This window comes from Pagrus pagrus (assembly GCF_965226575.1).
Source record: "Pagrus pagrus genome assembly, chromosome: 2".
Lineage (NCBI taxonomy): Eukaryota > Metazoa > Chordata > Actinopteri > Spariformes > Sparidae > Pagrus > Pagrus pagrus.
In genome coordinates this window covers 26,812,409-26,823,709 of record NC_140186.1, presented here as the reverse complement: position 1 = coordinate 26,823,709, position 11,301 = coordinate 26,812,409, and the positions used below count along the sequence as shown (strand labels likewise).

Below are 11,301 nucleotides of genomic sequence, written 5' to 3'. Positions count from 1 at the left end.
GGAGCAGCGACCTCTGCTGGGCCGGAGGAGGCAGGAGTTTGTGACAGTGGAGAAAGAGAAAATTGGAGAAAGGGAAAGAAAAATAATACAAAAAAGTAATGTTTATTTGACAAATTTCAATATTTATATTCCATGTCAAGAGTTTAACATTAAAGGCAGTCGCTGCAGTCACATAAAAAAGGCGTCGTAATAAAGTAAAACAGCATTTCCTCCCAAATCTGACTAAAACATTTTTGTAGTAATAAAATTCCCAACAAATTATATTAGTTATTATATAAATATTCTACATCTAAGATTAAGGCAAATACCTTACTGACTGGGGCACTTAGAGGAGGTGACAGATTTTAATCCATTAATTTCAACATTTCAAGACATAATACAAGATACAGTGAGGTATAAGCAAAGTTGGATTACTCTCTTTTCATCAATTGTATTTAAGAAACTTTATGCCTTCCTTATGTTGCTTTGTCTTAAGAATGTGTGTCTGTGTTATGTTGATGCAAGAAGTGTACATGATGTAGACTGTATATATTGAAAAAGTCTAAATAAAATCTTAAAAAAACAAATAACATCACAATAATGTTGAAAAGAACAGTTACAGTTAGTATTTTGACATGTATTAGTTTTCTGCATTATTACACAACCTCAGTGTTTTAATAATGATACATGGCAGATGTAAAAACACACAAGATGCACAATGAACACACTGTTCTGTTAACACAAAAGTTATAAAAAGTAAGAAAACACTAGTGTTAATACGTATAAAGTGCATCGAATTCAGAAAGGTTTTTCAAACTCCAGTGGTTAGAACAATTCAAGTCCTTCTCAGAAGGAAAAATGACAGTAAAGAAACACACAGAAACATCTGGCCAGCAACGACTGTTTTGGTTTAAGAATACTTGAGCATCGTGGCGTCTTAATAGTTTTATAATAACCAGATTGTCAACACACAAGAACACTGAGAAGACAACACACATTAATGAAAGCAGGCCCACAGAAACTCCCAAGTGGTAGTGTTTGTACAATCAAAAAGAACATTGAAGATATGAACTAAGAAGCTACAGTTTTCTATTCCAGTCTTGTCTCTATGATTTCAGTCCTTTGCCTCACACATGTGTGGAGGAGTCGGGAGTCGGGTGTGCCAGGAACACACTTTCAGTGTAGTTGTTGGCGAAGCTTGTGTGGTAGCTGGGGCTGCTCCTGCTGCTCCTGCTGCTGCGGGGCTGTGATCTGGGCCCTGGGGATTTGATCGCTGAGTACTTCTGGGCCTGGCACAGCTTTTGGATCAGGAAACGCTTGTCACGGCCCTCCTGGGAATAGATAGTAGATAGAAGATCCCAATTTTGGTAATAACTCAAGTGACGATCAATATATGATCAAGAAAAGAAATTGTATAGATCGTAAAACAGATTTAAGTCAACCTACCATGACTAGCTGCTCCCTTAGTTGGTTAATAACTCTCTTGTGAGCTCCAGCTAGTGCGATCACGTAAAACATGGCCAAACTGCAGGAAGGAGAAAAGACTAATTGTTACCAAGAGTTAAAACATCAGTTTTGTACTGATCATCCAGGCTGGACCAGCAGACAGAAACACGTACCATGTGACAACAAAGAAGGAGACGGCGAAGGCCTCTGATGAGAGGCCATACAGCAGATTTTGGACTCCGTTTGGTAGCTGGGATACTGAAGTTGGCACCACCTCCCAGGAGGTGTTGTAATTAACAAATGGTCCGCAGGCCTGGGAGCAGTTTATTCTGTGCGACAAGGGATGCGTGAATGAGTATATATGCCAAAAGAAACATGCAGGCAGTGGCAATGAGCAGTCAAAAATGACAAATATCCTGTCTCCATTTATATTTAACAATAAAGTTCAAGACAAATATTGAACTCTGTCAATACAACACACATGGCTCTACTAAAGCTGCAGAGAAGCATATGATATTAGCTAATAGACTGAATCAACATTACTTACTGTGCCACGCTAACAATGACAGGCAGACAGGCCAGGGCCAGGCCTATCAGCAGCACGCCCAGGAAGAAGAAGTTGGAGCTGGAGGCTCGGAACGGACGCGTGGCGGGACGGCAGTTGTTTACCAGCGAGACCTACAAACAAAAACCAGAAAGGAATAGAACATCAGAAACCTTCTCTGACTTTGACCCATGTTTGAAAAACATGTCAGAACAAAACAATCACCTTTTTGATATAGAAGATAAAGAAGTATTTAATGGTGCAGATGGCGGGCAGCAACGGGCTGTAGAACGTGCCGATCCAGCAGATGGTCTGACCGTACACGATCTCCAGCACGTTTTGAGGAATAGCAAACTCCTGCTGGCCCCACCACTTAGCCAGGCCACAGTCACAGTACATCACTATCAGCCTGAGGAGAGCGAGGCAACACGAGGACACCGTTAGAAATGACTCAAAAACAAAGGATGAGACAAATTTACACCTATTAGAGTTTACAACTGCTGGAGGAAAGGCAAGAAAATGGATCTGGATGACAGATTAAAAACACATATTATACTTGAACAAGGCTTCCAGAAAGTCCTGTAAATAATTCACTGGTCATACAGAGACAGAATACATTTATAAAGGTTATAAAGGCATCGATAGAATCCAAAATACCCCTAAAAAAGCAAAGTGCAGGGATTATGTATCCATTCACTGCATTGTGGTGTCAGTTTCACAGAATTTGACATTGACTGAGAGGAAGCAATGTGTAAAAAAAGTGCATAAAGCCTCACTTTAGTGCCTCTTAAACACACACACTAACTGCCACTTTTCCATGTTCATGCGTCCAATCATTTCAATGTAAAACAGCCATTAACAGGCAAAAAGTTGCTGTATTTGTATTTTATCCCACCTCTAATATACATTACATCCTGAAATGCATTAAGATGATGACATTGAACTAGAAGAAGATTTAAAGGCTGGTTTGAGATGAAGCATTTTTTCTTACTTTCTGGGAAACTCCACAAAGATGGTGACTGCGACAATGATGATGAAGTCAAAGATGGTGAGTTTGTACATCTCCTGACCCACACGGGTCTCCCAGCACTGTGGACAACAACAGAGGCAGTCAGAGACACAAATAAAATGCACGTGCAATATATCACCATAAAACTGGAGGGAAGTATTTCTGAGACTCTTCCCAGGATCAGTTCCATCATGTGTTAATTCACTTATATACTGTAATATGAAAGCCTAAATCAGGGATACAGGACTGAGGAAATGTAGAGCTCACTTACAACTGAGAGGCATTTTTATCAAGATCAAATTCATTGATTAACATTATATATATGAACATTTATAATATCTTAACAACCCCTTCAGCCTTGTCCACATCTATATTTTTGGGGACCAAAAACAAAAAAAACTTTTCCAGCTAAAGAAACGTAGCACAAGGTATGGAAGTAGCTTTGTTTTAGAAATACCTGTGTACATGTACACTGTAGACAGGGCCTTAGATAGGTGCAGAAAAATCATGAAACATTGAGCTACAGGTATGCATATTGACACACAGCTAAAAGTGATAATGATGATTGATGTCGTCACCTGTGCGTCATCGCAAGAAATACATTATATATAATGTTGGATTACAGGAAAACGACTTACAGAGTAAAGCAAATGGTTATAGCCACAGACGCAGGGCCCCTCTTTACATTTAGTGATCTGAGACCAGAGAGAGAAGAGCAAAACCCCGATACTGGTCAACCGCATGAAGACACACCTGTGAACACATGAAGGAAAAGGAGGAAGAAAGAAAAAGAGGAAGTCATTGATTACATGTTTTTAAAGACAGCAATTCAGCCATTAAGTGTTAATGACCATATCATTTTTTCTTTCCTGTGCTTTGTATGTTTTTTCCTTGTAATGATTTTATGTAATACATCCTCTTTTATTGGCAAACATGCCATTTTACCTGATAGTAGTCGCCTCCTATTGCAATCACTTTTCAAGTTACCGTGGTCAGTGAGTGGAAGTTCGTTGTACCTCATGAGAGTGAAGCGGATCTCAAAGGCGGGCGAGTAGTCCTCATAATTGATGATGACGGAGAAGAGGAGGGGGGTGATGAAGTTGGCCATGGTAATAACAATGGAGGGTAGATACTCATTGACGAGATCCACGATAAAATTCACCTGCAACCAAACATGAAGTCACTGAAAATGTGATAATCTGGACAGTTTTTAGTTTGAATGGAGCTTCTAGTCATGACAAGCAGTTTCTCGGATGCTAATAAAAAGACCAGATCTGAATAATCTCATTACCTTAACATTATTCATCTGGGCTTTCTGGGAGAAGATGGTGGCGACATAAATGCTGTAGAAGCAACTAGCCAGAACGCCGATGACAAACAGGTTGAGGATGAAGCGGATGACGTAAATCCGACACTTCTCTTTGCGGGTGCGATCTGCTATTTTCTGTTTGATCCTCTCCTCCTCCAAATCCGTCTGGGGATGTCACAACATGTCATTTTAGAACGAGGCAGGCAAACATTTGATGGATACGGAGATCAAACATTTGCAACAACCAAATGATTTATTAATGAAACATTTGACATCAGTCTACATGGCTGAGAAGAGTTTTTAGAAAGGCTCCTAAAAATAAAACATCCTGGAGACAGTGAGAGGTAGACAGAGTAGTTACACACAGGTTGAAGAGGAATTCTGGGCCATATATTCCAAGTGTCTGATCACATTATGGAAAGTTTCCCTACAGCAGGCATGTCCAAACTATTCCACAAAGGGCCGTGGGGCTGCAGGTTTTCATTCCAACCACCCAAGAGCACACACTTTGACCAATCAGCTGTCTGAAGACTGAGATCAGCTGATTGGTTGGAAAGAAAACCTGCAGCCACACGGCCCTTTGTGGAATAGTTTGGACATGTCTGCCCTACAGAGATAGACTTGTGCGTATATTCCTTTCAGTTTAACCAGAAACAGCCACTATGTTGGCAAATATTGTGCTTTTTACTCCACTACATTTGATAACTTTAGTTACTCTGCAGATTGCATGCTACAGCAGAGCCAAAGTAGCACTTTACATTAAACGTAAACACATGTATGTTTTACTTTGACTTGTACTTTTGAAAGTTACATACATTTAATATCAGATACTTTAAGACTTTTCATATCAAACCAGAGTTGTTGGATCAGTGAAATGACGAGCCAAGACGGTTTTGGTGAGTTCTGTCGAGTCTGAATGACGTGTGTTTTACAATGATTATTACTGTTTCTGTAAATGGAGTCCGGTGGATGTGGTGAGAGCTAGAGCGAAATAAAAGACAAAAAGGCTTTTACTCTTTTATCTCTGTAGGGATCCTTTCCATTATGTTGCCAGACACTTAGACAAACAGTCTATCAGTGGCAAAAACAAGCAGGTCATAAAGTCGTGGCTGCCAGCAGATGCGACCTACTGGACCAACTCCAAAACGTTTTGTCCCGTAAAAATTCCCCTTTCAGCACAGCCACCAAAGACCAGTTTAAAACTACAAGTTACTAGTTTGTTTTGGGATCTCTGAGAATGTAAACAGCCACTGATGTCCTTATCTTATTTTACTGAATCCTGTTGAATTCTCTTCAATAAAACGTCACGTTGGGCGAAAACAATCAACTTACCCTGAGCTCATAGAGCAAACTGCTTCTCTTCAGCTTCGCAGCGTTCTCGTTGGTGATGCAGAAGTCCCAGCCGGCAAAAATCTTGTTGCAAAAGCTCTGAAAGCGATCCTCATCCTGGACCAGGTTACGTTTGAACCCTGTGGCAGACCTTAAAGAAAAGTTGGTCAGAAACTGATCCATCAATTAATTTAAGTTAATTTAGTTTTTAGCCCTATCTGTACCTTTTCACAATCCAGATGAGACTGAGGAACAGGTAGGCTATAGTGACTAGCAGGTAGGCCAGCGGCAAATTGTAGGTCATCTTTGGAAAGTGTATTTTGTCCACCTTGTAGTAGCCGTAGAAGAGATAGGTCTGTTCCAGAAAGCCCTAAAATTGAAGGAAACCAAATGTAAATTCTTTCTTTTTTCTTCCAGAGATCATTTAATGTCCAACGACTTACTCCACCAGACAGCAGATCTGTAATGTGCTCATGAAAGATGACCAGACCTCGACGGGCACTGCTTGGATACGAACTGCAAACACTTCCTGTAGTGAAAAGATGGAAAAGTCTAAGCTCCAGAACATTTTATGCTCACTGGGTTGAACCAAACACCATCCTCTCACCATCGTGCGGGTTGTAGGTGATGTTCCCTGAAGTGTGGTGAGCAACGATGATGGGTAACATGACGAAGCCGAACATGAGCAGAAAGATGATCAAGTTGAGCATGACCAGGAAGCGCAGGAAGGAGAAGTAGGACAGGATCCCGGTGCCGAACATCCCTGGTGAATGTAAAGGAGACGAGAGGAACAGCGATCTGTAAACTTCCTGTCTATTTACTCATGTTGGCCATATCCTGAAGAGGAATCAATAACCGTCTCTGAGGATGAGGAGCAAGTAGTTTTCATCTCTCACCCTCTATCAGATGGATGTCTCCCCTCCACAGCTTCAGGGAGCTCAGCCACTCTTGGCCGTCCTCCTTCAGCCTCCTCAGAAGCCTGCGGGTGCTTTGCCTCAACTGGCTCCAACTGCTGAGATCTCGAGCCTCCGCCAAGCGCTGTGTGCTAACAAGTCAGACACATTTTTTTGTTGAGAGTCATAGGAAACCTTTTGAACAATGAATTCATTTATCAACATATTGGAACAGATGTTTAAACTTCTCTTTTCAAGAAGCTGGTAAGAATGCTTTGATAATGTGTTTCCTACTTGAATACGCGTTTCTCAGCCATGGGCCTGGCTAGTTCCCGGATGGGTCTCTGCTCCGCCTGAGTCTTCTGTTTCTCCTCCTGCCTGCTGACGGTGCTCACGGTGCTCACGGCCCATTTCCCACTGCCGGAGGAGCCGAGTCGCGCTCTAGAGCTGTTTCTTCGCTTGGAGCCAGCGGCCGACGACTTCCTGCGGTACAGCAAGGATTGGTAGCTGGGGAGCTGGTCCAACAGGGGGTTACTGCTGACTCTTCCACTCCGATCAGTGAAGAAGACTTCAAGAGAGAGTTTAAAGCGGCGATGATAAATCGATAAGCTGTCAAGTATTTAATTAATCCCCAACTATTTTGATGATATCGGTCTGAGTCATTTTTTAAGAAAAAAAATGCAAAAATCTCTGATGTCTTAAATGTGAGTATTTTTTGGTTCCTCACTCCTCTATGATAGTAAACTGAATATAAGGGAGAGACTGATTATCGGCCTGGCCAATTACAACCAGTAACTTAAGTTATCAAACAAATGTAGAGGAAATGAAGTATTAAGTACCAGAAATCGAAATACTATCTTAGTATACTGTTTACTTTAGTAAGTACAGTACCTCAAAGTTCAGTACATGAGTATGATGTACTTAATTACATTCCATCGCTGGTTATTCTAAATTTTGACCCAAAGATCTCATTATTATTGCAAATTTATATTGGTTCTAGATATCGGTTATCGGTCTCCTTTACACCAAACAACTTACTGATTGATTGAGACTCTAATCGACAGATTAATCAACAATGAAAACAATCGTTAGCTGGAGAAGTAATAGATGATGTGTTTGATAATGTTGGACTGAGGCTTTGCAACTTTTCATTTCTAACAGTTACTAAATGGTTAAAACTGAGAGGAAGTAAAACATTATAATCTCTCACCACTGGACTAAAGTTTATAAATGTAGGCTAGTAACAGATTATTTGTTTGTGACAGACAGCTGAACAGGACAAGACTTATTTTATTCAAATCAGATATGTCTTTTCATAATTCATGTTAAAAATGATTCCCCATCTTTTGCAAATATCAATATTTAATTCCCTTCTTTGAAAGGAGATTTTATTTCATCTTTGACTGTCAGAAAATTTGTATAAGTGAAGTTAGTGAAGAATACGAACACGTTACAACCCCAATCCCAGAAAATGTTGGGGTGCATCATTTTTAAAACTGCAATTAGTGCCCACTGTGCTGTTAAAGGTAAGGTGATGACACACAGTGGTGAACATGCCACTGTCCCAACTTTCTGGGGATGTGTTGCAGGCATCAAATCCAGAATGAATAAACTTCATTAATCTGAACATTTAATATTTTGTCTTTGTACTGTATTCATTTGTCTTTAGGTTAAGAAGGTTTTTGCGAATCATTGCATTCTGCTCATTACATTTTACAGGGTCGACCTTTTTTAGAAACAAGTTTGTCTGAAGAGGAGATGTTAAGGTGGTTTGACATCAGTTTGAGAATTTTTATATCTTGAGGGCCTAAATATATATTTGTGTGAGTCAGTGTAATTAATGCTGGGAAAAATAAATACCTGAAGTTTATTTATTATTGGAAATAGAATAATAATAAAGATTGTCTGGAAATGACAAAGGGTCCAAGCCATGCAGCCAAGTAAATCATGAACTTTTTAAGATGTAGTTTGTTTCCTTTGATTATTCCCACACTCTCTAATATCTTCAGAAACTTGATGATGTGTTTGATTAATTGCTAGTCTGGCAGCCATCATCACATCCATCCTTCAGTATAGCAGTACAGTATGTCTTACCTACAGTACAGTGAAGCTTAAATGTGTCAAAATGCTCCAACAGTAAGACAAAGTGTAGCTTATGACAGTTAACGTGTGTTTCTAATACAACACCAACACTGACAGAGACTATCACTGTGTCTCTTGTTGTATTTGCACACAGCACCACCAGACAATGGCTAACCAAGAAGCAGACTCAGCACGGGAAAGTGCCAACAGAGGAGTTTCGATACGTTAAAAAAACACTGGACCAACAACTCTTTAAACTCTGTAACTTGAGCTCTTCCACACAACCTTTCTTATCAAATAGCTAACCAGCAGGTCTTAGCTGTTAGCCCGTTGTTAGCGACTGTTTGATAGGAGTTTGAGGTTAGCATTACTAGCTGGTTAGCTAATGCTGAAGTAACTTTAAACGGACATGTCGCAGTTAGTGAGGACAGTTTACCTGAGTCCACCTCCATGGTTCCCTCTTCTGACAGATGACAAACACTATGTATTGGCTAAAATGGCTAAAAGCTCAAAATGAACTTGGTCCACAGGGAGTCGACGGTGTCCGCCGCCAGGAAGACAACACAGCTTTTCCCAGAGAACAACAACTTCCTGGATGATCCAGGTCCAAGAGAGGGCAGCTCCGACCTGCTGCACCTCACTGTGTCAGACTGCTGTCATCCACGCTTCCTGCTTCACTCACACAACATGCATATTAAGTTATGTAACATTGTATCAGTTTATATCATTTGCTGTACCTTTTTCATTTTGTCATATTAAATATATTCATTTTAAAGGGGCACTGTGTAGTTTTTGAGGAAAAAACTCTAACTCAGAATATTAATGTGGTAAACATACAAACAAATGATGCAAGAAATATTATTTTTTTCCACATAACTGAATAAACAAGCTGTTCTCAGAGGAACATAATATCCCAGAACACTGTTTGAAGCTAGAAAGGTGGCAGGGTCCGCCACATATAAACAAGTCACATTAAATGATGAGCAGTCAATATGTATGCAGCATAGACTTTTGGTTCCTGAATGGGTCAAACAACTCCAAAAACACTGAATCCTACATTTCCCAAAATGCATCTCAGTGCCATCTCTTGTCAGACTTCTCCTGCCTGGTAAACTCCACGCCCACTCCATGTTTATTGCTGTCTGGTGTAAATTTGAAGTCTCATGCTGAGATAACCCTGATGACATCATCCGTTATTTTCCCCCTCTGTCCAAAGAAGACATTGTGCAACTGTTTTTACAGGCTGAGGTAACCTCCAGGTGTACGAGCAGTGGAGCGCATGTTTAAGCTAAAAGAAGAAAAACAAAATAGGCAACAATGCATCAATTATCCTAAAAAATACTGTGTACAGAGAACTGCAGAGGTTTTTTATTATATGAAAGATTATATGCATGTAATCTCTGACCTCTGCAAAGCAATAACATTCAATTTCTATTATAATGGTCAAGGTCCCCTCAGTCAGTGATATTGTAAACATATCCAATTTGCAAGAGCACTTCCCTGTAAAGGATTTTAGCTGTTGGTGTATTATTTAGCTGTTTGTTTATTTATTAATTTATTTATTATTCCATCTGTCTGCAGAAAACAGGCCACCACAGAACCTACAGTGGCTTCAACGTAGACTGTTGGACTCCCTCTTTAAGGATGCCAGTTACATTTTAGCCTGAGGGGTTTTAATCAGTTTTGGTCACAATGCAAAGTGTCCACATGAGATTTCCTTGTCCTATTCTGAAGCAGTGGACTTTTACCTCTCCAGGTTAATTGAGCACACACTTCCTGGTAGCCACACAGTCTTTCCTTTAATCTCTCCGACGCTGGTTCTCAGGCTGATTCACAGGTTACCCCTTCTCTGCAACACAACATTTTGTCTGGACTTCCTTCTGTTTGTCTTCTCACCGTTACAACACGTTTACCAGGTAAGTTGTTTTTAAGAAGAGAAACCACAGAATATAGTTTATCATAAGATTTATAAGATTTTTCCTTATCTGCACTGTATAGTGCATTTATGACGTTATGACGAGGTTCTTCTGTCAGATGTGACATTGCTGAATTGTTCTCCTTCAGTGGATCTGTGCTAAAACAGCAGATCTAGGTTACTACATGTGATGGAAACCAAACCTGCCATGTGAATTAATGATGAACAGATGAGGATGGAACCAGGGGATTAAATTACACATGCTTCCCCCTCTGATAATGTGGCTGTCACTCTGAGCACAGAAAGGCACTTGACCTCCTCATGTGATGATACTAAAGTTGACTTAGCCAGCAATTAAAACCTTAATTCAACATGTGACGGAGGCAAATAAATACTCCTATCTACTCCCATCCTATGACACACTGGTACAGTCATCTAGGTTTTTTGTTTATTCAAAAGGGCAAGTTTCTTAATGTGTTTTGCTGGAACTGGACTACACAAAAAACACAGTGAGGAGCGACTGAGCTGAAGGATCTTTGTTGTTTTCAACGAAGAGCGAGAGGATCAATTTGAAGGATCTCATGACAAGCTACAGCAACGGAGGAATCTTTAACCCTGCCTACCATGACAGCGAGACTCTGGAGATTGATAGAAGGTTTGTGGTTATATAGTATACAATGTGGTTTTGTCTTCAAATGCGCGCCAGTGAATCATTTATCCTAAAGAAATCTTGCTTTCCTTACTTTAATTTTTCAAAGAATGTGTCTGAGTGAGTGCTGTGTGTGATCTCTGGGT

The 11,301-nt window shown here is 40.2% G+C and overlaps 1 protein-coding gene across 1 annotated transcript; it reads right to left on the bottom strand.

Annotated features, from left to right (window-relative positions):
• Positions 1-83: 83 nt before the first annotated feature.
• tmc7 (transmembrane channel like 7) lies at positions 84-9,230 on the bottom strand. Its single transcript, XM_084340150.1, has 16 exons — positions 9,028-9,230; positions 6,804-7,077; positions 6,513-6,661; positions 6,224-6,379; positions 6,060-6,145; positions 5,841-5,986; positions 5,620-5,767; positions 4,270-4,452; positions 3,995-4,140; positions 3,617-3,731; positions 2,961-3,058; positions 2,195-2,378; positions 1,973-2,103; positions 1,599-1,754; positions 1,426-1,504; positions 84-1,310 (listed from the first exon to the last, which is right to left on the bottom strand). The coding sequence occupies exons 1-16, from the start codon at positions 9,041-9,043 to the stop codon at positions 1,107-1,109; spliced, it is 2,271 nt and encodes a 756-aa protein (XP_084196276.1). The 5' UTR covers positions 9,044-9,230; the 3' UTR covers positions 84-1,106.
• Positions 9,231-11,301: the final 2,071 nt, after the last annotated feature.

Excerpts from the sequence above, each read along its gene's own strand:
- tmc7 (XM_084340150.1), bottom strand. Across the intron at positions 4,453-5,619 it reads GTTTGCTCTATGAGCTCAGG|ACGGATTTGGAGGAGGAGAG; the intron begins GTAAGTTGATTG and ends TGACATCCCCAG. Across the intron at positions 1,505-1,598 it reads TCCTTCTTTGTTGTCACATG|TTTGGCCATGTTTTACGTGA; the intron begins GTACGTGTTTCT and ends TCCTTCCTGCAG.